Source organism: Sus scrofa, chromosome 12, assembly GCF_054392235.1.
Source record: "Sus scrofa isolate SSC_HxYL_T2T_F1_AM1 chromosome 12, Sscrofa_HxYL_maternal_Yorkshire_Landrace_v2.0, whole genome shotgun sequence".
NCBI classification, from domain to species: domain Eukaryota; kingdom Metazoa; phylum Chordata; class Mammalia; order Artiodactyla; family Suidae; genus Sus; species Sus scrofa.
In genome coordinates, this window is record NC_139394.1 from 53,807,661 (window position 1) to 53,834,320 (window position 26,660).

The window sequence follows — 26,660 nt, forward strand, 5'->3', positions numbered from 1 at the left end:
AAGCCCCTACCTGGGGAGGTGGCTCAGATGCTATCAAAAAGGAACTTGGTCCTGTGACCTTCTGGCCTCTTCCACAAGGGGACGTTTACAATCAGCTGGTCTAGTGCATGTTAAAATGCCTCTTGGGAAGTAGGTGTGCTGGAGAAAGTGCCAGCAGTAGTTTGGGAGAGCGGATTCTCTGTTCCTGCATGAAAGATGATAGGCTTGGGATGGTTTGGAAAGAAAAGCCCAAAGTTTCCCAACTGTGGAGCAGAAGGGCTGGAAAAAGCTGCCTGGATGGGGCCTGAAGATGAGGATTCTAGTTCCCTCTTTAAGGAAGCGAGGTGGTCATGGCAAAGCAAACATTTGGAATTATTCCCCAAGGTATGACGTCTCTTGAAACATGACTCCCCCAGGACTTCATTCAGAGCATAGTCAGAGTAATTGTTGACACTCAGTACATGCTGCTCCAGCTATGCCCTGTGGAAACACGATGGTTCTCAAGAGTAATTATTCTCAGAATTCTTCTCTAGAAGGAAAGGGGGATGAAAGCTTCCCAGAGAACATCTCCAGGGTCCAAGGTCTGGGCTGACCTATTCTGGCCTCTTTGTTGGAATGTGGGCCCCTATCTGATTCCGCACAAAGTGGGCCCAGCCCTCGGGAGCTTCAAAGCCTGGGGTACACTCAAGCGCTTCATCTTGATTACAGCCTGCAGGGAAGTCTTTCTGGTGTTAACTGCGGAAAGTAAAAATAATTCTATTTCCTCTTTCCCTAGAATTCTACCTAGGAAGGTGTAGAAATTAATACATAAAACCCTCAATTAAGACAGCATCAAGAGGCCAGAAGGGGTATCCCTGTCACCCCATTGCAATAGCAGAGCCCACCAAGCAGACTTTCTCTTGGTACCTGGCAAAGGCTCAGTCAATGAGAGATAGTCACAGCTCAGCCAATGAGACGCCACCACTGAAATCTCACTTCCTCCAAAGGACTGTTTGTTTCCTATAGCCCTCTTAACTCCCCTCGCCCCTTCTTTAAAATCGTTCTCCTCTTCCTGCTGCCTGGGGCATCTGCACTGTGGCTTAACGAGTTTGCAGACTCAGAATCATAATTCATTGTTGATCCTGAATAGCCTGCTTCCCTTTTATTTCCTGGAGAAATAACTGGGGGTCTATTTGTTTTATGTCAACAAAGGTTAGAGTGAAAGTTAGACTTTCCTTTTCTAGCACGTTAATGGTAAGTCTCAATTTTCAGAGCTGGAAGAATCTTCCTCTGCTGCCCCCTTGGACCACGTCCTCCTGGGAGAGCACCATTTTAGAGAAGAAATACTCTCTCTGCTCCTCTTTTCCCCAAACCTGTGGCCCAATGCCACATCACTGAACAATTTTCATGACTTCCTGGGAAACCAGAGGCATAAATGGAGCAAGAGAGCTGTGATTTGTTACTATCATTTTTTTCCTTTTGGAATTGGAATTCTCTTCAGTGACACTTGGATCTTGGACTGAATGATAGTGATGAGATTGGGCAATGAAAGGAAAGATCACGTCTCCTTCCTCCTTCAAAGTTCAATAACGTCTATGTGAGCCCATGTTTCCCACCTCTGTCCCATAGCTCACCTATTACCAGCAGTGGAGTGCCCTCACTGTTTGTAAAAAGTCTAGCCATGTCTTCTGCTAGTTCACAATTCCAGTTTACCTAGCTGTCTGTCTGTTATTTTATATCTCCTGTGTGCTGATATCTCCTGTCAGGTGAGGGGAATGCGTTGGGCATGAAGAGAACTGAGCTCAAATCCTCACGTGCCTCTTTCGATTGAAGCATGTGAAATATGTGACTTCACATTTTGGAGAGTTTATTTTCTCGTCTGGAAAAGAGGGTTACTATTGTCTGTTCTTCAGGGCTCTTTTGAACATTAAAAGCGATCGTAATGAATGTGATGCAGTAAAAGCACGTGAAGTACACACATGCGTATTTGATATGTAATGAAATACCGACTTTCTCTGAAACTGTGTGGCACATTTGGAACCTCCTTTCTAGTGCTCAGGACTTTCTTCCTTGTGTGGGCCATCGTTCCATTTTTTTCCGAAACAAGTGTTTGCCTGCCCACTCCATAGTGTTATGAGAGTACAGTAAAAACACACTGTGCTGTGTGCTTTGGTGGATAGAACACCGAGAGAGACACATAGCTTGACTCACAGGGACGTCAAGTCAGTATTGCCAGGTTCCTCCCATCCCTTACCAGAATCCTCATTCTCCACTCTGGCCCCCTTTCCCGAAATTTAGTCATTCGACAGACGTTCTTGAATGATTTCATGTTCTCCAAACTTTACTTATCACCTCCACTCTGATTCATGCTCTGTTAATTTTGCTGCCAAGTTTCATATCCTTATGGTTAAATACTCTCTTCCATGAGAGTGTACCACGGGAACTTTTAAAATCTGCCCATGATGGAACTACTCTTCGTAAATTACTCTCTTCTCCGTTATCACTAATAAAGGTGTCATTTATTATCATAAAAATTACTACATTCTATTGTTTGTACGTCCACATTCTTTTACACTGAATCTCTTTGTCTATATTTTCACTCACTCCCTCGCTAGATTTTTCTGATGTACCTAATTAAACTCCTGGTCTCACCAATCCCCTCTGTCTCTTACTGGTGTCTCCGTCCAATCCTTCATTAAAGAAAAACACGTATTGCTGCTTCATAAAGAGCTCCTGATTTTTACCTATGGATCTCTACCTGTGTGCCAACCTGTCATCACTATTTATCTATTCATAAGGGAAAATGTTGTAGGTTCCCATTGATCCACCACCCAACCTGAAAATCAGGACTTTGGGGATAATCCATATCAAATACATGCTACCCCATTTCCATCCCCCTGAGTCTTTCTTCTTCAATATCCTCTCAGCCTGAATCCTATGTTCATCTTTCTCTTGCTTTTATTTTTTTGTCGTGCTTTATTTTTAATGTACTTTTGTCTCATCTATTTCTGTTCCCCAACAAGTATTTTGTGGTTGTTTGTGGTTTATAATCTTATGAAAAAGTTATCAATAATAATCTTTGGGAATTTACACATTTTTAGCTAATATTATTATGATAAGATCAACCAAATTGTAGCATAACTCTCTGGGCCATTCAGGGAAATTTAAAAAAAAAAGGATTTCTTTCCTGGGTGGAGTGACTGAGCTCAATTAGAAGGACATTCTACTGATAATACAAAAAGGGCTTCCAGGAGGACCCATGCCTACAACTACATCTGGGATACATTTGTGTTTCCATGTCCAATAGGAAAGATTCCTAAAAATAACATCAACCCCCAAAAAATAGGCAGAATTGTTGAGCATCCAAAGCCCCCTAGGAATGAATGTTTGCATCACTTCAGTGTGTGGGAACCAAGTAGAAGCGTCTTGGCAGCTCCTCTCAGACATCTGAGCTTCAGATGTGTGGTCATCCCTCTTCTGAATTCCTAGGTTCTGGTAACACCACCTTTACCCTTTTGTTCCTCCAGCCCTAGTGAAAGTAACTTCTTTTTGCAGTTAAAAACTTTTGGGTTACAGCAGCATTCATCTTTTTCTTGTTGTTGTTCTTTTTAGGGCCAAACTCATGTCATATGGAAGTTCCCAGGCTAGGGGTCCAACCTGGAGCTGGAGCTGCTGGCTTACACCACAGCTATAGCAACAAGGGATATGAGCTGCATTTGCGACTCATACCACAGCTCACGGCAACACTGAATCCTTAACTCTCTGTGCAAAGCCAGGGGTTGAACCCGCGTCCTCATGGATACTCGTCCAGTGTTACAACTGAGCCAACACAGGAACTCCAGCATTTATCTTTTAGCTTCTAAGCCACTTTCAGTGTACACCTATGTATCTGTGTATCTTCGTTAAAATTTCTGTTTCCTGAATGGTTCCAAAATGACTTGTAACATACTGGGGTGTGTGATGGGTGAGAAATAAAATCAAGTCTGTTCCTGTCTCATCATTATCAGATCACATTTATTCACTTACATTCACTCCTTCTCCCTTCACCAATACTTATTGATTGCACCTCAATGACCAGCATTGGTAGAAGTTGAGTGAAGCATTAGGACAACTCTTGCCCTCAAGGTTTGCAAGCAAAGTAGGGGCGATATAAAAAATCCCCCAAGTTGACATTCAGGTAGTGATTTATAGACTTCAAAGTATGAAGTACGATGATCCTCACCCTCTCTGACAGCAACAAGGCAGACAGTTTTTTCTTTCCATTATGTAAATAAAAACCATGGCTCAGACATTCTCAGCTTGACTCTGCCCGTCAGCAGCGTAGTTGGGACAGGAACCCAACAACTTTGCTGCCACTTTGCCAAAGGGAGAAGTGATGTGTATGAATTGATAATAGAATGTCTTCTAACTCATAAGGTTTTTTTTCGTGATTTATCTATTTTTTATTTTTTTGTCTGTTTTTTTTTTTTAGGTCTGCACACCCGCAGCATTTGGAGGTTCCCAGGCTAGGTGTCCAATCAGAGCTGTAGCTGCTGGCCTACACCACAGCCACAGCAACACTAGATCCAAGCCATGTCTGTGACGTACACCAGAGCTCATGGGCATGCAGGATCCTTAACGCACTGAGCGAGGCCAGGGATAGAACCTGCAACCTCATCATTCCTAGTCATATTTGTTTCCGCTGCACCATGATGGGAACTCCCTATTTTTCATGTTTTCAAGTTGTCTTGATGTAGAATTGATTTACCACATTGCGACAATTTCTGCTGTACAACAAAGTGATCCACTTATACATATACCCACATCCATTCCTTTTCAGGTTCGTTCCCCATATAGATTGTCACAGAATATTGGGCAGAGTTCCCTGTGCTATGTAGCAGGTCCCTGTTGGCCAGTCATTCCATACACCACAGTGTGCACATGCCAATCCCAAACCCCCAGTCCACCCGCCGCCCCCACCCCACCTGTCCCCTTTGGTAACAGTAAATTTGTCTTTAAAATCTGTGAGTTTGTTTCTGGTCTACAAGTAAGTTCATTTGCATCCTTTTTAAGAGTCCACCTCTAAGTGATTTCCTGTGATGTTTCTCTTTCACTGACTAACTTCACTTAGTATGATAAGCTCTAGGTCCATCCATCTTGTTGCCAGTAGCATGGTTCCACTCTGTTTAATGGCTAAGAAATATTCCATTACATGCGGGTACCACATGTCTATCCATTCCTCTCATCAATGACTATTTGGGTTGCTTCCATGCCTTGACTATTGTAAATAGTGCTGCAGTGAACATAGGAGTGGATATGTCTTTTCCAATTATGGTTTTCTCTGGATAGATGCTAAGGAGTGGGATTGCTGGATCACATGCTAGTTCTATTTTCAGTTTTTTGAGAAACTTTCCCAGTGTTTTTAACTAGTTGTTGTACCAATTTACATTGCTGCAAATAGTGTAGGAGGGTTCCCTTTTCTCCACACGCTCCGTCTCCAGCATATATTGTTTGTAGAATTTTTGAAGATGACCATTCTGGTGATGTAAGGTGGTACCTTATAGTAGTTTTGATTTGCATTTCTCTAACAATTAGTGATGTTGAATATCTTTTCATGTGGTTTTTTGTTTTTGTTTTTGTTTTTGCCATTCATATGTCTTCGGTGAAATGTCTATTTAGGTCTTCTGCCTATTTAAAAAAATTTTTTTTGTATATTGTGCTGCATGAGTTGTTTGCATCCAATTCACAAGATTTCTGAGAAGGGGAATTTAATGGCTGTAAATAATAAGGTGGCTTCTTGGAGGGGGAGGACATTAGGGCTCGATATTGATGGTACCCTAATTGGTACCTGCAATCTCTAATATGACCTCACATTGGTCATGAGGAGATTCTCTTGCTAAAGAGTTTCCCCAGAGCAGCCTTCATGTCTCTATTCCTCAGACTGTAGATGAAAGGATTTACCATCGGGGTTACGGCCGTGTACATCACAGTTATCATTGCATCCTTTGGGCTGTGACTCATCAGAGGGCGGAAGTACATGCCCATGACTGTCCCATAATACAGAGAAACAACTGTGAGGTGGGACCCACAGGTGGAGAAGGCTTTGCGCACACCCTTGGTGGATGGAACTCGTAACACCGTGGAAAAGACCTGAACATAGGAGATGATGATGCATAGTAATGGCAAGGAGAAAACACTAGCCCCTAGGTACATGATCTTCACGTTGAAGTGGATGTCGGAACAGGACAGCTTGAGCAAAGAGGCGAGGTCACAGTAGAAGTTGGCCACTTCCTTGTTTGCACAGAAGGACAGACGAACCGTGAGCAGGGTGTGGGGGACAGCATTGGCATTTCCCATCACCCAAGACCCAACAACTAAGAGGACACAAGCCCATGGGCTCATGATTGTTGTGTAATGAAGTGGGCGGGTGATGGCCACGGCACGATCATATGCCATAGCAGCCAGGATGTAGCTATCTGTGTTCACCAAAGCCAGCATGAAATACATCTGTGTTAGGCATCCCCCAAAGGAGATGGCTTTGGTACCTAAGAAATGGTTGGCGAGAGCCTTTGGGATGGTTACAGAGGAGAAGAAGATGTCGACAAAGGAGAGGCTGACCAGGAGAAAATACATGGGGTTGTGAAGGCGAAAGTCCCAGTGAATGGCCAGGATGATGAGCAGGTTTCCGATCAGTGTGATGGGGTAGATGAATAGGAGGAGGGTGAAGAAGAGGTTTTCCTGTTCCTTCTGACCACTAACTCCCAGGAGGATGAAATCCAGGTTGGAGGACTGGTTGCCTTCTCCCATGGATCTTTGAGCAGGAAGGGGAGAGGAATCCAGCATGAGTAGTGCAGTACTGTGTAGAATGATCTTCTTCAGCCACCATTTTTCATTCCTGTCATTGCTGTGTCAATCCGGGGTTTACTAAATCCTGAGGTAGGCAATCATTTGGGCTAAAAAAAGTCCCTATAGGTCATGGGGAATAATCGGCAGTTAGCTCTAGACACTCTTTTTAGAGGTGAAGAATCTTGAATCGTAGGTGCCCATCCTACCCAACCCTAGCACCATCCCCCAAACACCTAGGGTATAATTATTTTACAAATAGTTAAGTCTATATTTGACACACTAGAAGCTTTGTTAGACCTTGACACAAAGTCATAAGTATGGGAAAATACAATGTATTCATTCATTTATTCAAATACGGCGTCTACTCTCAAGGACCTTAGAACTTCACAGAGAAGCTCGAATCACATGCTAATCTTATTAAATATCAAAAGGAAAGGATAGTAGTTTGGAGTCTTTGAGAAAAACTCCAGTGCAAGGATAGTTAGTAAGAGGAACACCGTGGACAATTAGAATTGTTCCACGGACAAAACTCAGAATGAACCAGAGTCTAGAATGTTAATAGTTGTCTAGACTGGTGTCAGAAGATTGCCAGTTATAAAGACCACTGAGGTTGGGTTATAGCAAAATGATAACAGTGAGTTTACTTGCTGGGTATCTCATTTTTTAGGTAAACAGTCACATTTGATAGGTTTCATCCACATTCCCAACTCTGAAATATATATAATCATGATACTTTTCTCTTTGATCTCACCTTATATTAGAAACAATATCTCCTACAGTGACTCACCCAATTTCACTGTGGCTTCAGTTACTGAAGCCTAGTAGAATCTAAGGTCTATGTCTGTTGACTTGATCTCTTTTTCCTCAATTTCCTCATTAGTCATCATGCAAACATATCTAACCAAACCTCACACCCTGCACATCCAATCTAAGTAGATTACAACCTTTTGTGAGGAGGAGAACGATACCGTGTTTATTTATTATCTCTTCGAGAGGGATTATTTTGGAATATTATTCCTTATATATATATGTGGGTATACACACACACACACACACACACACAGAGTCAATTGTTCTTGATTTATTTTTTGGGGGTTGGGAGCTGCACCTGTGGCATATGGAGGCTCCCAGGCTAGGGGTTGAATCGGAGCTACAGCTGCTGGCCTATACCACAGCCACAGCAACGAAGGTTCTGAGCCATGTCTGTGAATTACACCACAGCTCATAGCAATGCCAGATCCTTAACCCACTGAGCAAGGCAACGGATCAAACCTGCCACCTCATGGTTACTAGTTAGATTCATTTGTGCTGCGAATGGGAACTCCCAGTTCTTGAATTATATTCAGGTTTATTTTATGGGTTTCCCACATGTAGGATACTCATAGGCACACTCAGTTTATTCTCACCTCTATACCTGTCCTTATTGACTCAGTTTCAAGTAATTTGTATATAAATGACCTATTTATTGTTTCAGTGCTTTAGTTTTGACTGCTGTTACTTTCTACACGAAATATTGTGGTGCTTCCTTCACAATAATGGTTCCTACTCTTTGATCTATCTTGACGCATATTATTTGTGGCAGAGACTACTAGCTGCTCATGCAAATCCATATTGTTCTTTTCCTGTGCACTCATCTAGACTCCATTTGCCAACGTTCCATGCCCTGAGATGTTGTCATGTGACTGAATTCAGCCAATCCATCCTTGTGTTCCAGTTCTGGGCTTCCTCTGCCCTCTTTTCCAGGTCTTGTCAGCTGGATGCAAAAGGCTTGGAAGCTAAATGGAATGGTGGGGTCACGTGGTGGAATGAGCCTGTGTCCCATGTTTTCCACATCCAGGACAGCCACCACACACTACGAAGACACACTGGGACTGTTACACAGGGGAGAAATAAACTTTTATTCTTTTTCAGGCAGTACATATTTTGTCCTCTATATTACCATAGTCCAGGATTTTCTAAGGAATTCACTAATTCTTGAGTAGAATTGACTCAAAATGTAATTCATTCCACCACCAATGTCTCCTGTAGTTTCTTAGGAATTATATCCAAGGCATAGGAAATGCAGGTAAAATTATTTTCCTTCAAAATATAATTTGCTTTTCCATCTCTACACCTAAATAAATTTGGTTTTCTCTCTTGACATGCCTTTCCCTATATTGCCACAGAGTCATAATATGGCAGAAGTGAGATTGTTCCATAAACCTGGAGGGCTTAGAGACTCTGGTTAGCTCATCTGGTAAGGCAGTAAAAATTAAGAGGAGTGCTCTTGGGAACATGGTCAACTAAGCTGACAAAGACGGGCCACATTATTGTTAAAATACATAAACATTCTGAAGTTTGGCATTCCTGCTGTGGTACAGTGGGTTAAGAATCTCATTGCAGCGGCTTGGGTTACTGTGGAGGTGTGGGTTCGCTCCCTGGCCTGGGAACTTCCATATGCCATGGGTATGGCCATTAAAAATTTTTTTCTAAGTTTATAAAGGCAAAATAAAAAAATGCATATGCCCAAACATCAAAGAAAGAAATGGGAATACCTCGATATGAGAAATTTTAAAAAAGCTGAAAGAAATTGTTGTCAAGCAAAGCTGATGCTCTGGTGGCCCCTTGATGTTCACAACCAAGAATAAGGTCCTAATGGATGGAGTCTGGGGTGATAATGGCCCTTTGTTCCTGAGATGTGGACACAGATCTGCATCAAGTAGGGAGCTCGTCCTGAGTCCTCTGCCTAAAACACTCGAAGTGTTGCTTTATTTGTTAAAAGAACACTAGAAAATATTTTACCATAAAAGAAATGGATAGGAGTTCCCATCGTGGCTCGGTGAAAACAAATCTGGCCAGAATCCATGAGGATGCAGGTTCGATCTCTGACCTCTCTCAGTGGGTTGAGGGTCTGGCATTGCCGTGAGCTATGGTGTAGGTCACAGAGGTGGCTTGGATCTGGCGTGGCTGTGGCTATGGCTGTGGCCAGCAGCTGTAGGTCTGATTTGACTCCTAGCCTGGGAACCTCCATATGCCACAAGTGCAGCCCTAAAAAGACAAAAAAAAAAAAAAAAATAGAATAGAAAGAACAAAGTGGATAGAATTCACAGAGTTGTTTTCAAAGAAATTTCAAGAGACCCTCTAGATAAACTAAAAGATTTAGGCCAGTTAGTTGAATAGGAGTCAGTATTAAAATATCAATACTGTCTAATACTTAAGCAACAATAAATTAGCAATTATAATTTAAAAAAAGGATCCCTGGGAGTTCCAGTCGTCGTGCAGTGGTTATCGAATCCGACTAGGAATCGTGGGTTGCTTGTGGGTTTGATCCCTGGCCTTGCTCAGTGGGTTAAGGATCCAGCATTACCGTGAGCTGTGGTGTAGGTCACAGATGCAGCTCTGATCCTGTGTTGCTGTGCTGTGGTGCAGGCCGGCAGCAGCAGCTCAGATTAGACCCCTAGCCTGGGAACCTCCACGAGCCACAGGCACGGCTCTAGAAAAGACCAAAAGACAAATAAATAAAGAATCCCCATTCACAAGAGCAAGATAAATTTTAAGAAATATGGAAATAATTCTTTTAAAAAAAATCCAGGAGTTCCCGTCCTGGCGCAGTGGTTAACGAATCCAACTAGGAACCATGAGGTTGCGGGTTCGGTCCCTGCCCTTGCTCAATGGGTTAATGATCCGGTGTTGCCGTGAGCTGTGGTGTAGGTTGCAGACGCGGCTTGGAACCTGTGTTGCTCTGGCTCTGGTGTAGGCTGGTGGCTACAGCTCCGATTCGACCCCTAGCCTGGGAATCTCCATATGCCGCGGGAGCAGCCCAAGAATTGGCAAAAAGACAAAAAAAAAAAAAAATTAAAAAAAAGTCCAGTCTGGTTGCAAAAATAACAAAATTTTACTGAACAAAAAATAAATACCTAAAACCAGGGAGATAATATTATAGCAACATCAATTCACCTACAATTATTTTATGAATTCAATGCAATGCTATTCAAAATACCACATATTTCTTTAAAAGATGATACTTAGTAAACTGATCCAAAACTTCATGTAGGAGAATAAAGAACCAAGAAGATAGTGTTAGGAATGAGAATAAGGAGGAAGGACCTGACTTGTCAGTTGTCATAATGATTCAAACAGTGGAGTGGTCCTGGCATGGGGGCAAGCAAGTAGGTCTGTATAGCAGTCTAGAGTGCTTAGAAACAGATCAAAGATTTATCAGAAATTCGTATATGACAGGGATGGTTTAGTACAAGGCAGGAAAAGGATAGACTGTATATTTAGTATAGAGTGCTAAGACAGCTGGATTCCTCTCTGTGAAAATAGAGGAAAATAATTTTAAAGGATGAATTGTGAAGACCAAAGTTCAGAAAACTTAGATGGAGATTATGTTTATGGTACCAGGCTTCCTCCACACTATTTCTCGTCATGCAAACTGAATGAAATGTCCATGAGACTTTGAATGGGATGGTGGAGTTACCCATTCAAAGTCTCATAGTGGGGAGTTCCCGTCGTGGTGCAGTGGTTAACAAATCCGACTAGGAACCATGAGGTTGCGGGTTCGGTCCCTGCCCTTGCTGAGTGGGTTAACAATCCGGCGTTGCTGTGAGCTGTGGGGTAGGTTACAGACGCGGCTCGGATCCTGTGTTGCTGTGGCTGTGGCGTAGGCCAGTGGCTACAGCTCCGATTCAACCCCTAGCCTGGGAACCTCCATATGCCGCAGGAGCGGCCCAAGAAATAGCAAGAAGACAAAAACAAAAAAAACAAAGTCTCATGGTGGAATGAGCTTGTGTCCTTAGGAAAACTATCATCCACCAAGGATACCTGCTGTTACATAAGAAAGAAACAAAATTTACCCTATTTTACCCCTTACGCACTTATTTTTTCTTCTTTCTTTTTTTTTATTTTTTATTTTTTAAAGTGCTGCACCTGTGACATATGCAGGTTCCCAGGCTAGGGGTCAAATCCAAGTTGTAGCTGCTGGCCTATGCCATAGCCATAGCCACAGCCACATCAGATCCAAGCCACATCTGCGACCTACACCATAGCTCATGGCAGCATTGGATCCTTAACCCACTGAGCGAGGCCAGGGACCGATCCTGCAACCTCATTGTTATTAGTTGGATTCGTTTCTGCTGAGAAACGGTGGGAACTCCTAAACCCTTGTGCACTTTGTCATTATTTGTTACTGTAGTCTGGACTATCCCAAGCAATTCACTAATTTTTCTAAAAAGACCTCTACTCGATAATTGATTCAGTGTGTAATATTCACTCACCAACTCTGAGTGTCTTTTATAGTACACATGGGAATTATACGCTAGGCTCAGGGCAAGCAGATAAAATTATATTTCCCTCAAATATGATACACTTTTTCATCTCTGCACTTAGATGAGTTTGATCTTCTCTCTTGAATGACTTTCCCTGTGTCCACGTGAAATCATAATCTCTCAGAGTTGAGAGGGTTCAGTAAAACCAGAGGGTTCAGAGACTATGGTTAGCTCATATGGTAATGAAATATTTTAGAGGAGGGGCTTCTGGCAACACGGCAGCCTTAGCTAATGCCACCAGGTCCCATTCCAATTAAAACACATAGAAATTATGAATAAATGTGATAAGTGATTAAAAATGCATACCTAAACCTTAAAGAAATGGGACTATGCAGGTATGAAAAACAAAAAGCACACTCAGAACAAGAGCTGTAAACCAGAGCTGATGCTGCGATGGACCCTTGGGGTTTCAAGTAGGAATTAGGTCCAAAGGCTGGGATCTGGGGTGTTAATGACCCCTGGATAAAATGTGGGCACAAATCTGCATGAAGCAGGACATTTGATTTGAATCCCCATGTAAAACAGTTAAAGCATGATCCTATTTATGAAAATAGCACCAAAAAATGGCCATGTAAGATTTGGAAAGAACAAAATGGATAGAATTCATTGAAAATGAGATTGCTTTCAAAGAAAATCAAAGAGGCTTTCTAGATAATTCACAAGTTTCAGCATATACATGAGATATAAATTGATATTAAAAACATCCATAATGTTCCTATATCAAGCAAAAATAAATTGCTTTTTAAAAAAGACTCTCTAGGCGTTCCCGTCGTGGCGCAGTGGTTAATGAATCCGACTAGGAACCATGAGGTTGCGGGTTCCATCCCTGGCCTTGCTCAGTGGGTTAAGGATCCAGCGTTGCCGTGAGCTGTGGTGTAGGTTGCAGACGTGGCTTGATCCTGCGTTGCTGTGGCTGTGGCATAGGCTGGCAGCTACAGCTCCAATTAGACCCCTAGCCTGGGAACCTCCATGTGCCTCGGGAGTGGCCCAAGAAATGGCAAAAAGAAAAGAAAAAAAAAAAAAGACTCTCTATTCCCAGTGCCAGCAGACATTTAGAAATCTAGAAGTACCCCTAACAAACGAGGTCCAAGACTGACTTTAAATATTGTAAAATCATCATTTCACAATACATGTAACTCAAATCGTTATGCCGTATAGCTTAAACTTATGCACTGCTGTAAGTCAACTATATATCAATAAAACTAGAAAAAATGACTAAATTTTACCGAGTGGCAGAAAGAATACCTAGAAAATGTGGAGGTGAGCAATATTAATGGAGAACTCACTATTATAAAAATGTCAATTCTCCACCAGTCTATTAATCTAGGAAATCATTGTGATCCTAAATAAAACACCAGAAGTTTTTCCCAAGCATGGAACTTAGTAAGCATAGTAAAATTCATTTAGGAGCATAAAGAGACAAGAAGAGCTAAGACAATTTGAGGAAAAAGAATACATTGGGAAAAGAATCCAAGGTAGGAAGGGCCAGAGGAATTCATTTGTATACTTAATAGTGCTGTTAAGGGGGAATGACTTCCTCTGGCCCTTCCTACATTGGATTAGTACTGACACAGGAACTGACAAATACATCTATGTAACATTCTGGAGAGCCTACAAACAAAATTCTATTACAAACAGAAATTTGAAATATCCATGTAAATGCATTTCTATTTGTTAGAAATTGGTACATGACGTGGGTAGGCTTCGAAATAGCTAGGGCACGGTTGGACTGGCTGTTTGGTAAAGAGAATTGGGACTCTTAGACACCAAAACATAAGAATAATACAGAAACATTTCTAATAAATGTAAAAAGCAAAACTTCAGAAGCTTTAGAAGAAAAGTGTTTATCGTATCAGGATAGAATATGATTTTTTTAACCAGGCACAAAATTTACAACACAGAAGCAAAAATGTAAAATTTGACAACTTGAAAGCATGTGTGTGAAACAGAGGGTAAAGAAAGGGGAGAGACAAATCGTGGATTGGAAGAAGTATGTGCTGCTCACATAATCACATAACAAAGGCTTAGTATTCAGAGTACAGAAGATTCCTACACACTAATAAGGAAAGACGAAAAATCCAGGAGGAATGATAGGAAGCAGGCTTGAATAGCCAAGTCACAGAAGAAGGAACCAGTATGAACAGTAACCAACAGAAGAGATGTTCAACCAAATTAAAACAAAATTCAGTTAAAAATCCTGTATACATGTATGTGTAACTGGGTCACCATGCTGTACAGTAGGGAAAAAATAATGTATTGGGGAAATAAAAAACCCTTTACCTCTGGAGCAGATATAAAGTCGGACAGTTGCAAATGTTAGGGAAGAAATGGAAATTTTTCTCCTATCATTAGGAGAACAGTTATCCCACATCTGGGTAAGCTGACAGTTCTTACATTCTACTTCGTGTTTGGCCCTAGAGGCCTCTAACACATGCATTCCAGAAGGATATATATTGTCATACAGAAAACTTAGAAACGAATATCACTGTGGAGTTGTCTTACGAACGAATTCTGTACAACGATTAAAATGATTGTGAACATGGAATAATTTTAAAAATCACAATGTGATGGAAAAAATGTTGCTATAAAACGTAAGGTGCATCACACAGTACATGTACATTTTAGCATATAAAATAATGAATGTCTATGTGGTAAAAGTTTATGTCCCAAATGGGAGTATATTACGCATTCTAGCATGGCTGTTGTCTCCGGGATGATAGTGGGAAAAAGAAGATTTTGGATAGGCACCAGAAGAGTTTCAAGTGTATTATTTCTTAAGAAATGTGGAGCATATATTATCCTGTTAAATCTAGAGGAAGACTTCTTGGTACATTATTTTCTTTGTCTCTCTGACTTTTAACAACGTTAAAATAAAGAATTAAATTTAACATAAAGATTTCAAGGTCTGGAGATAACTGTGTACAGAATGTGGCAATGGGCCTGGGTGGGTCACGTCCATTGTCACTAAAGGGAGGAGATAGAGTCTTGTGTGTAAATGGGTTGAGGAAAGAAACCGGCATTTACACTAGGAAGAGTGGTCCTTGGGCAATATATGATGCTGGGAGAGAAGAAAAATGCAATGGAGAAGAGATTCAGGCTAGAGGAAGAAAAACTTAGTGGATGCAAATAGGCTTTGTTTAAGCTACTTTAATTCACACTGTTTTTGCTCATATTATTTAAGTGTCCATGCCCCTCCCAGCTCACTCATTTTGTGTATAACTGCTCTTTGATCCAAGGGTCATCTCCAGCCTCTAAGCTCTGTCTTGCATTTCACGTTGTCAGCCCAGTTTGGGTACTCTCCTCTCGCACCCACAGGCATCCAAGGCATTGCAGCCTTCCAGCAAAACCTCAAGCCTTAGAAAATCTGTCCATGTTTTAATTTCCCTCTTCCTGCACAGCCAGGGCATGGTGGAGGAATCATACAAATGTAGGCTAGAAGTTATGATGATCAATTCCTTTTGGTTCCTCAACACATTTTGACAAGCCTCACTCTCCCCCTTATCCATGGCAGTTCATCAAAATCTTTGCCATTCCCCTCAAATCCACCGTACCTCCTACACCAATACTCTCCGAGAAACCTAGGCGTCACGTCCCTGTTCACTGAGAAACAAACCCACGAGAGAGAGAGAGAGAATCCTCCCTCAACATCTGCCCCAGGGCATCACTTCAATACACCTACTTCCTTCCTGTTCTTTTCCTCCAAAACCTGAGAAGAGCAGTGTAGAGGCATCCGTATATTCACACCCTTACTTGCTTCCATTTCCTCTGCGATAAAACTCCACCCCTCTTTCAGCTGTGGTATTTTCTGTCCCCACTTTCTACCTCAGCACCAGCGTTTCCATCATTAGCTAGTAAATATCGTAGATCTTTTGGTCATTCAATGAATGTTCCCCAATCTTTCAGCTCCTTCTGGTAATCGACACCTGTTAAATCTTATGAAATGATAAGAGAAGAATGCAAAAACATGTAGCACCAGAAAATGATGTGAGGTTGGTGTAATACTTGCAGAAGTGAAGAAAGAGAACCAGAGAGGAGAGGTTTCTGAGCAGAGGGCCTCGAGGATAGGAAGTGTGAGATGTAGGGCGTCATGATGAGGAGAGATGATTTCTCTAGAAACCCTGAAGAGAGAGGTGGGAAAAACCTATCCTTCCGAGAAGCGGAGCAGGAGGTGCATCAACATACATGCTAGAGACAGGATGAGAGCCTCGCGTTTACGGGAGAGAAGCCAGGGGTCCCAGGCTGTGCTGGCCACTAACACAGCCTTCCTGGGAGGTGCTGGTGCTCTGCGATATCCGTTGCAGGAGTTGAGACAGTTTTTCAGGGACACAAGTACAGAAAGCCACCCTATGGCATGAAGGGAGCAGACAAGGCCACAAAATGTCCTCTGAGTGTTTCCAGATTCCCTCCCTGATAGTTGAAGCCATCCGTGCTTAGACAATAAAATAACATCATTTTGTACAGGGGCCTGTTAGCATGCACCACTGACTGTGGAAGTGTAAGTTGGTTTGGTAGCTCCGCTCTAAGACAGTAGATTTGTGTAAACTTGTGTACACACTGAGACACACACAGACACACACAGAGTTCAGGAATTAGGAAGAGCTCAGACCTGAGAAAGCCAAATCAGAAGTACCCCTTTCTGCTCCTATTTTCACGGACAAGAACCCGGATAACAACGTATCAGAAAAGAAGGGATTTTTTCTGTCTCTCTCTCGTCTCTTCCCTGCCTTTTGACTTTCTGATCTTAGAACCTTGCTTTCTGGATTCAGGCCAAGCTGGAGTCCTAGTTTTGCCAGTCTCTGTGTGTGCTCTCGGGTGATTCAGTTCACCATTTTCCAGGTGATACCATGAGAATAATTCTACTTACCTCTTGGAAATTTTGTGAGGGTCAGAAAAGAGGATGCCTGTTGTGTTTGTTGCTGGCTATCTGTCTCTTGATGTGTCTGACATAGAGTCTGTTCCCCAACACATGCAGCTCCTACTGGGGAGTCCACGCAGATGCAGTCCAAAAGAGCCCTGGTTCTGTGGCCTTCATGCCTCTTCCATGAATCGGAAACTAAACAGCGTCTGAAGTAGCATTTGTGAGCATGCCTTTTGGAGGGCAGGCGTGCTGGGAAAAGTGCTAGTCAACGGCCTAGAGAGCAAGTCTTTGGCTCTGTGTCCCTGAGGCAGGGGAGCCAGGACTGGGATGGTTTGCAAAGAAGAGTCCAAGTTTTCCCAGCGGTAGAGCAGAAAAGGCAAAAGAGTCTGTCCCAAACGGGGCTTCAAGTTGAGGACTCTAGCTTCCTGGAAGTAGAGTGTGTTTTAGCAGAGAAAAAAATGTGACTATTTCCCAGGTTATAAAGTCCTGAGACATGACTCCTGCAGGTCCTTATATTCAGGCCAAAGTCAGAAAACTGGTGAGAGCCATAGCTGTGCCTGAGGGGACAGAGTAGCTCTCAAGAGTGATTGTGCCTGGAGTTCTCCTTGAAGGAAAGCTGGGCGAGATGGTTTCCCAGAGACTAGGCCTCCAGGGTCCATGTGCTGGGCGGAGCTATTCTATCTCATTTGTTAGAATGTGGGCCCTTCTCTGCTTCAGCACAAACTTGGAACCACCCCTTGGGAAGCCTTTCTGGTATTAAGTGTGGCCAAGAATAATACTTGTGTTTTATCATCGTTCCTCTACCATTTGATAGAGGGGCGTCATGCTGGTCATTATATTTTACCTAGCATGCGGATGGTGGCTCTGCTACATTTTCAGATTCTTAGAGCTAGAAAATACCTAAATGTTATCTAGTCGGCTTCATGTACCTGTCACCTTTATACGAACCCTGATTGATGGTCGTAGGCTCTGCCTTAGCCCCTCTTGTGGCAGAGCGGTCACTAAGTTTCTGCAGAGGGCCATGGTGAGGCCTGTGGTTTCTGGCTGCGTACCCGTTCTGGCTCTGCCTCTTGTTGGTTGCAACTGACTTTGGATCGTTATTAAATGTACGTTGTATAACGAGAGTAACAATGTGGCAACAAGAACATCCTCATGAGGTTGTTATGAGGATCAAACGAACGAAAACCTGAAAAGTCTTTAAAATGAAGCCCAGCACATAGGTAGCAGTTAGTGAATGTCAACTACTATTTTACTAATTCTGGCTTTATTCATCTAATTGTACAACTCTCCCAAATCCTTCATCCGAGGCTGCCCATTGTAGATGTTGAAAGGAGCTTTGTTTAATTACATTTCCTTTTAGACAAGTTGCAGGTCATACATCCTGGGTGCTCTGCTGTTCCTCGCCCCGTGTTTAGATCGTGTTTCAAAGTCCAGATCATGGGCTCTTGTGTATGGATAAAATGACTTCCCATGGTGTACTTTCTTCTTAGTAACCACATTTTTCTCGTGATGTCATTCTTGGAATTTATTGTTATTCCAAATTTTATGTACTGGTACCATTGGGGTCAAGGAATTGTGGAGTAATGTATGAGAAGTAGGAAGATAGTATTTTAACCTCAAATGTTTGCAACTCTTATCTAAGGCCAGTGATTACAGCTTCTTTAGCTTATCGAGGGATATATGACCATTCCTTTCCTCCCAAAAAGAAAAAAAAATGTCTGAATGGAAAGAGAGGTTAAATTGAACTGCCTACTGGAAAATTCTAATCACGGCTAAATCCCTTCTCCTTTAAAGACATTTCATTTTATTTTATTTTTTAAATTCATTTTTTTGAAGTGTAGTTGACACAGTGTTATTTTCTGCTGTATAATAGCACAGTGGTTCAGTTATACATACATACATAAATACATACATATAAATCTAAGAATATTTTTTCCTCCCATTGTTGTGTTGCAATGTATGTATCTAGACGTAGTTCTCAATCTCATAGCTGCACAGCCAGATCTCACTGTAAATCCACTCCAAGAGCAATACTTTGCATCCATTAACTCCAAGCTCCTGATCCCTCTCACTCCCTCCCTCTCCCCCCGGGCAGCCACACGTCCATTCTCCAAGTCTATGATTTTCTTTTCTGTGGAACTGTTCATTTGTGCTGTGTATTAGATTCCAATTATAAGTGATAGCATCTGGTATTTGTCTTTCTCTTTCTAACTGTTTTCACTCAGTATGAGAGTCTCTAGTTCCATCCATGCTTCTGCCAATGGCATTATTTTGTTCTTTTTATGGCTGAGTGGTATTCCATTGTGTATATATACACCACATCTTCCTAATCCAATCGTCTGTCGATGGACATTTGGTTGTTTCCATGTCTTGGCTATTGTGAATAGTGCTGCAATGAGCATGCGGGTATATGCGTCTTTTTGAAGGAGAGTTTTGTCCGGATATATGCTCAAGAGTGGGATTGCTGGGTCATAGGGTAGTTCTATGAATAGATTTCTAAGGTACCACCATAGCGTTCTCCATTAAAGACATTTTAAAAAGAAGAAATGATAGGTACAGTATATTTTCAGAGTAAGAAAAAGAAAGCAACACCTCAAGTGTTTGGCAGAAAAATGTGTTTGTGCAAATGACCTAAGAAAGTGAACAGCATTTCTTTTTGGTCTTTTTCGGGCTGCCCCCTCAGCACATGGAAGTTTTCAGGCGAGGGGTTGAATCAGAGCTTCAGCTGCTGGCCTCCACCACAGCCAGAGCAATGCCAGATCCAAGCTGCATCTGTGACCTACACTGGAGCTCCCAGCAACGCCAGATCCTTAACCCACCGAGAGGGGCCCAGGATCGAACCCATGTCCTCATGGATACTAGTCGGGTTTGTTACTCCTGAGCCACAATGGGAACTCCCCCAATTTTTTTTAATAAATTATCTTTCACATTCTTAAGATACTACAAAAAATACAGTGTGAGTCAGACAAAAATTTAGATGAAAATGAAACTGCCCTGGACACAGAGACATAAATGAATAAAGACACCCCCCACACACAAAATAAAGAGATTTTAATTGACATTTTTTTAGACAGTTAACATTAGAAAAATATATTTGTAGGAAAAGTAAAAGGATAAGCATTTCTCATAAACGAGAACTCCTATAAGACTATCAGCAGATTGATCAGCAGAGACCTTGCAGGCTAGGAGAGAGGGGAATGACACATTCAAAGCCTGAATGTAAAAAACCTGCCAACCAAAAATAATTTACTCAGCAAATTTGTTCTTCAGAAGTGAATGTGAGATAAAGACTTTCCCTAACAAACATTGAGTTGAGAGATTCTATCACCACTAACCTGCTTTCCAAGAAATGCTGAAAGGAATTCTTCCAGCAGAAATGAACAGTCACTAAGTAGCAACATGAAAATATATAACACACTGGAAAGCATAGAGTCAGATTCAGAAACTTCTAATTCTGTAATGTAGTGGTGTGGTAACCACTTAATGCTAGTTAAAGGACAGAGGTATTGAACATAGGAGTTGCCAGGAGTTCCCATCGTGGCACAGTGGTTAACGAATCCTACTAGGAACATGAGGTTGAGGGTTCAGTCCCTGGCCTTGCTCAGTGGGTTAAGGATCTGGCGTTGCAGTGAGCTGTGGTGTAGGTGGCAGACGCGGCTTGGATCCCGTGTTGCTGTGGCTCTGGCGTAGGCCGGCAGCTACAGCTCTGATTAGACCCCTAGCCTGGGAACCTCCATATGTCATGGGAGTGGCCCTAGAGAAGGAAAATAGACAACAATAAAAATAATAATAATAATAAATAAAAATAAAGCAGGAGTTCCCGTCGTGGGTCAGTGGAAACAAATCTGGCTAGTATCCATGAGGACACCCGTCTGATCCTTGGCCTTGCTCAGTGGGTTAAGGATCTGGTATTGCCATGAGCTATGATGTAGGCCAGTGGCTACAGCTCAGACTCATCCCTACCCGGGAACCTCCATATACTGTGGGTCATGTGGCCCTAAAAAGACAAAAACAAACCCAAAAAACAAAAGAAGTATTAAAAATAGCTATAGGCAAAATAATTTGTTAATAGGTACACAATTTAAAAAGAGAGAAATTCTGACATTAAATACATAAAGGGACGGAGTAAAAGAACAAGGTTTTTGTATGTGGTTTAAGTTACATGGTTATCAGTGTAAAATAGACATTTATATATATTTTATATCTGTATGATGTTTTAGCTAGGCCTTGATAACCACATGGTAATAATCTATAGTTAATTCACAAAATATAAAGAGGAGGGGATAACAGTATACCACTATGGAAAATCATTAATGGAGAAAGGAAGGAAGCAAGAGCGGAAGAAAGGAACAAGGGGACTACAAAATAGCCAGAAAGCAATCCATGATAAATCTTTACCTGTCAAAATTGCTCTAAATATAAATGGATTGCATTCTCCAGTCAAAAAGCCTAGAGATGCTGAGTGGATAAAAACACCTGATTCAACTGTATGCTGAGACCCACTTCAACTTTCAGAGTACACATAGGTTCCACATGAAGGGATGCCCAAGCTCTTCCTTGCAAATGGAAACCAAAAGAGAACAGAGATAGCTACATTTATACTGAAAAAATAGACTTTAAGACAAAAATGGTAACAGGAGGAGAAAGGTCATTGCATGCTGCTGAGGAAGTCAGTCATCCAGAAGACACAGCAATCATAAATATACATGCACCCAACACTGGAGCTTCTAAATATATTAAGCAAATACTAAGAGGTCTGAAGAGCAAAATAGACCACACTTGACGTGGCCATCTGGGTCCGTGAAATGAGTGGACATGGGATACTACGGCAATGCAGAAATGAGTTGACTCTCGACATATTCCTCTTGCCCCCACCCACCCCTGAAGCACAAAATGTGAAGAAGCTCTGTTCTGTCTGCCAGCAAAAGAGACAGAGACGGCAGATGGCTATGTGGTAGAGTCCCTGAAGGGAAGGGCCTGATCTTAGCTGGCAAGTGAGCCTGATGCCGGTAGCTGAGAGGGGCTACCATTGAGTCTTGACAGGAATGGACACCGACTCTGTCTGGTCTGGGATTTGCTTTCCCAGTTATCGAGGCAAATACTCATCGTGTCATAAAAGGACTGGTCCAGAGCTGTAGTACCACGTTGGACAGCCAGCTGTTACTTCCTCATACGGATGAACACATTTCCCAGCCCATGCTGCTCAGCAATGGGCAGAGGGGTGTCCTTCTCGGAGTGCTGTGTTCATGGAGAATTGGAATGGGCTGCTGAAAGAATGGTTGTCCAAAATGAGGGGAGATAAAGGGATGAAGGGCTGGCTTATACACCCTCATGAGTGTGTGTTCGCCTTCAGTGTGAAAATGAATGGGGCTAGAGGAGTGTGGGTACTGGATAGGTTTCTGTTTTCCTGGTGGATCTGGGGAACAGGAGGTGAGCTAGTATGCCTAGGCAGCTTTTGACAAAGGAGGTGTACTCTGGTACAATGATGATGCTTTTTGCTCTCTTTCCCACCTTATCTTGATTCCCCACTCCCCCCACCCCAACGTGATAAGTGGTCCGAGGACCACTTGGCTGCAAGTGCCAGGCCCCGAGGCAGGGATAATTCCGGTGCAAGACTACATTCTAAAATCTGAATTTAGGATTCCTAAGAGTCTGATAGAGTGGATTGTACTGTGATCTGGCAACACGGATTGTCTAAGTGATCAGACTAGCTCACTCGTTCTATACCTATGTAACCTTACCCTGTCTGAATAGAAGTGGATTGAGGGGGAGGGACTTGCTAGACTAATATTGCTATCTACAACCTGACCCAACACAGTGGCGTAACCTAATGTCCCTTTCAAAGGTGGGTACGTTAGGGTATAATAGGGAGAAGGTGAAATATTAGCAGATAAGAAGGCATGAACGCATTGATTATGTAGTGAGGGAATCCAACATGACATTAATACTTGGAAAGAGGAGTAACCCAGTCCAAGGTCATACTACTTGCCGCACAATGGTCAACCATAAGTTGCGAGACAAGATGTTGTAGAAAGGAGAATCAACTTTATTCAGGACAGCAGTGAACGGAGAAGACGGAGGGCCAAAGTCCCGAAGAACCATTTCAATTTGGGGTAGAGTTCAAGCTTCTTCTATGCTAGGGGAGGGGGACCCTCAAAGGGGTTAAGGTCAGAAGATGACTGACAACCACAGACACCTGGGCACCACCAAGTGTCTGAGGAGGGTTGTGGAACCTCTTTGTTCTTGGTCAGTTGACATAAGTCTGGTCACGATGTTCCTATAAATCTTGACAGTTGCTATTTTTGTTGCTACCTCCTATCTCCCTGTGGGAGACAGGTTTTGGATAAGGGGCTGTTTGTATAAAGTTAAGCAGTAATCAGAATTCTTTTGGTGGTTACCATGTCTGTGTGCATGGCTCAGCAGAAGCATGTGACTCAGAGCTGAAAGGAGCAGAAGAGATAGATACTGAAAGGAGCAGAAGAGATAGAACAGATAGATAGATAGAAAAGGGAGTCAGAGGAGCCAAGCTTCTTCTACACACAAGAGGCACTTGGGGGACCTGTGGGGTCTGTCTTTGGGAGGACCCCATAGGGTCCTGATTGGTTACAGAGGTACAGAGCAAAAGATGATGTTGCCTCGTGGCACCATCGTACCAGATGCTTGAAAGGGCGAAGCCACGTGTTGCTGATACCATGGCTGCTTTTGGACATGCCAAGAGCTAGTGGAAGCCAGCAGACCTGAGTGGGCATGCCCTGAGAGATGAAAGGGGGCTTCTGATAAGGGGGAGGACATTGGGGATGGACTTCCAAGTGACTGCAATCTCTAATATGGCCTCACATTGTTTACGAGGAGATTCTCTTGCTGAAGAGTTTCCCCAGGGCAGCCTTCATGTCACGGTTTCTCAGACTATAGATGAAAGGATTTAACATTGGAGTCATGGCAATGTACATCACAGTTATCACTGCATCCTTGAGGCTGTAACTCGTCAGAGGACGGAAGTACATGCCCATGACTGTCCCATAATACAGAGAAACAACTGTGAGGTGGGACCCACAGGTGGAGAAGGCTTTGCGCACACCCTTGGTGGATGGAACTCGTAGGACCGTGGAAAACACCCGAACATAGGAGATGATGATACATAGTAATGGCACGGAGAAAACACCAACCCCCACGTACATCATCTTCACATTGAAGTGGATGTCAGAACAGGACAGCTTGAGCAAAGAGGCAATGTCACAGTAGAAGTTGGCCACTTCCTTGTTTGCACAGAAGGACAGACGAGCCGTGAGCAGGGTGTGGGGGACAGCATTGGCATTTCCCATCACCCAAGACCCAACAACTAAGAGGACACAAGCCCGTGGGCTCATGATTGTTGTGTAATGAAGTGGGCGGGTGATGGCCACGGCACGATCATATGCCATAGCAGCCAGGATGTAGCTATCTGTGTTAGCCAAGGCTATCATGAAACACATTTGTGCCATGCATCCCCCAAAGGAGATGGCTTTGCTGCCTACAAGATGATTGGCCAGTGCCTTAGGGATGGTTACAGAGCAGAAAAAGATGTCAACAAACGAGAGATTGGCGAGGAGGAAATACATGGGGTTGTGAAGGCGAATCTCAGAGCAGATGGCCAAGATGATGAGCAGGTTTCCAATTAATGTGATGGGGTAGATGACTAGGAAAAGGAAGAAGAAGAAGTCTTCCTGTTCCTTCTGACCGCTAGCTCCCAGAAGGATGAAGTCTAGGTTGGAGGACTGGTTGTCTTCTCTCATGGATCCTTTAGTAGAAAAGGGAGAGGAATCCAGAAGTAGTTGTGAATTGCTGTGTGTAATGAGCTTCTTAAGCCACGACCTTGGACTCCTGTGGTTGCTGTGTCTATACCTGGGCTTCCTAAAGCCAAAGATAGGCAGAACATTGGGGGGAGAACATCCCTGTTGGTCAGTGGAACAAATTGACAATTAGCGCTAGACACCCACGTGTAAAACGTGAGTAATGGGTGTATCAGAAATGCCCATCCCCTCCAAACCCAGCCCCATCACCCAAACACCTAGGGATCAATCATTTCACAATTATGTTCAATTGGATGTGCTAGAAACTTTGTTAGACTTTGAGGCAAAATCATAAATTGGGGAAAATACAGTTTGTTCATCCATTTGTTCCTCCATGGCATAGTCTTTGTTCTCAAAGACCTTACAAATTCATGGAGAAGCCATAGTCACATGCTAATCTTATTGCCTGTGAAAAGGAAAGGATAGCATTTTGAAGTCTTTAAGAAAACACTCTAGTGCAAAGGATGGCTAGTACCAGGAGCCCCCTGGACAGTAGAAATTGTTCTGCTGACCAAACTCATAATGAGCCCAGAGCCCAGCAGGTAACAAGTGTGTAGACTGGCCTCAGAAGATTGTAAGTCACAAAGACAATTGGGATTAGGCTGTAGCCAAACAAGATCAGTGTTTACTTTAGGTCTCCCTTTTTAAAAGAAGATATCACCACCTCTTTGGATAGATTTCACCTCTATTTCAAACACACACATGTGTGTGAGTGTGTGTGTGTGTGTGTTTATAAAATCATAATGGTCACATATAGAGTATAATGTGTGTGCATATATATATATATATAAAATCATAATATTTTTTTGCTTTGACCTTACCTTACCTTCTTTTATTAGTTCCTTAGAGGACTTGTCCAGTTCCATCATGGTTTCAATTGCTGTTTAGTAGGCTCTCAGGTCCATCTCTGTAGATTTGATCTCCCCTCCCCATATTTCCTCATTCAGTCATCCTGCCAACATGTCTGACCAAACCCCATACTTGAACAGTCAACTTAAGCAGACTGCAAGCTTTTTTCAAGAGAAGCATATCTTCTGTATTTATTATATATATCTATATCTAATAATTTTAATTTTTCTAAATTATAGCTGGTTTACAGTGTTCTGTCAAATTTCTACTGTACAGCAGGGTGACCCAGTTACACATACATGTATACATTCTTTTTTTGTCCCCTTAACATGCTCCATCATGAGTGACTGGATATAGTTCCTATTGCTGCACAGATGGAACTAGAGACTCTCATACTAAGTGAAGTCAGTCAGAAAGAGAAAGACAAATACCATATGGTATCACTTATATCTGGAATCTATGGCACAAAGGAACCTTTCCACAGAAAAGAATATCTTGTTTATTTATATCTCCTGTGCAGAGATTGGAGTAGTTTTCATTTTATGGACCCATGTATTACACTCAGTAGTTTGAATATATCCATGTTTACTTCATCTCCCCCCACATGTCAGGGGTTATCAGGCACTGTCACACAGGCTGTCCCTCACCTCTAGATCTGATCTTGTTGATTCCTCATTTGGAATAATTCGAACGTAGACTTCCTACTTAATGTCTCTGGGCTTTAGCTTTGACCACCATCATTTTCCACCTGACTATTGTAATGCTCTCTTAACTACATTACTTATGGAGCCCTCCTTTTTCCACCTTGAATCTGAAGTGTACTAATTGTAGCTGAGACTCCTAGCATCTCACCCAAATACACTCTGTTCTCTTCTTCCTGGATCCTCAGCTTGACTACATTTCCCAGCCTCCCTTGTGCTGAGGTGTGGGCACGTGACTGAAGCCTAGCCAATCCATTCACATGTTCCAGTTCTGGACTTCCTCTAAATTCCCTTTCCCCTTGCACCAGCTGGATGCAGGTGGCCAGTAGGCTGA

General features: G+C 42.6%; 2 protein-coding genes across 2 annotated transcripts; both read right to left on the reverse strand.

Annotated features, from left to right (window-relative positions):
* Positions 1–4,686: 4,686 nt before the first annotated feature.
* On the reverse strand, positions 4,687–9,806 carry LOC146398339 (olfactory receptor 1A1-like). Its single transcript, XM_084983027.1, has one exon. The coding sequence runs from the start codon at positions 6,778–6,780 to the stop codon at positions 5,815–5,817; it is 966 nt and encodes a 321-aa protein (XP_084839153.1). The 5' UTR covers positions 6,781–9,806; the 3' UTR covers positions 4,687–5,814.
* Positions 9,807–23,789: 13,983 nt separating this feature from the next.
* Positions 23,790–24,719, reverse strand: LOC146398340 (olfactory receptor 1A1-like). Its single transcript, XM_084983028.1, has one exon. It carries the CDS (start codon positions 24,717–24,719, stop codon positions 23,790–23,792), a length of 930 nt encoding a protein of 309 aa, XP_084839154.1.
* Positions 24,720–26,660: the final 1,941 nt, after the last annotated feature.

Coding starts and splice junctions, on each gene's coding strand:
- LOC146398339 (XM_084983027.1), bottom strand. CDS start 6,780: ATGCTGGATTCCTCTCCCCTTCCTGCTCAAAGATCCATGGGAGAAGGC.
- LOC146398340 (XM_084983028.1), bottom strand. CDS start 24,719: ATGAGAGAAGACAACCAGTCCTCCAACCTAGACTTCATCCTTCTGGGA.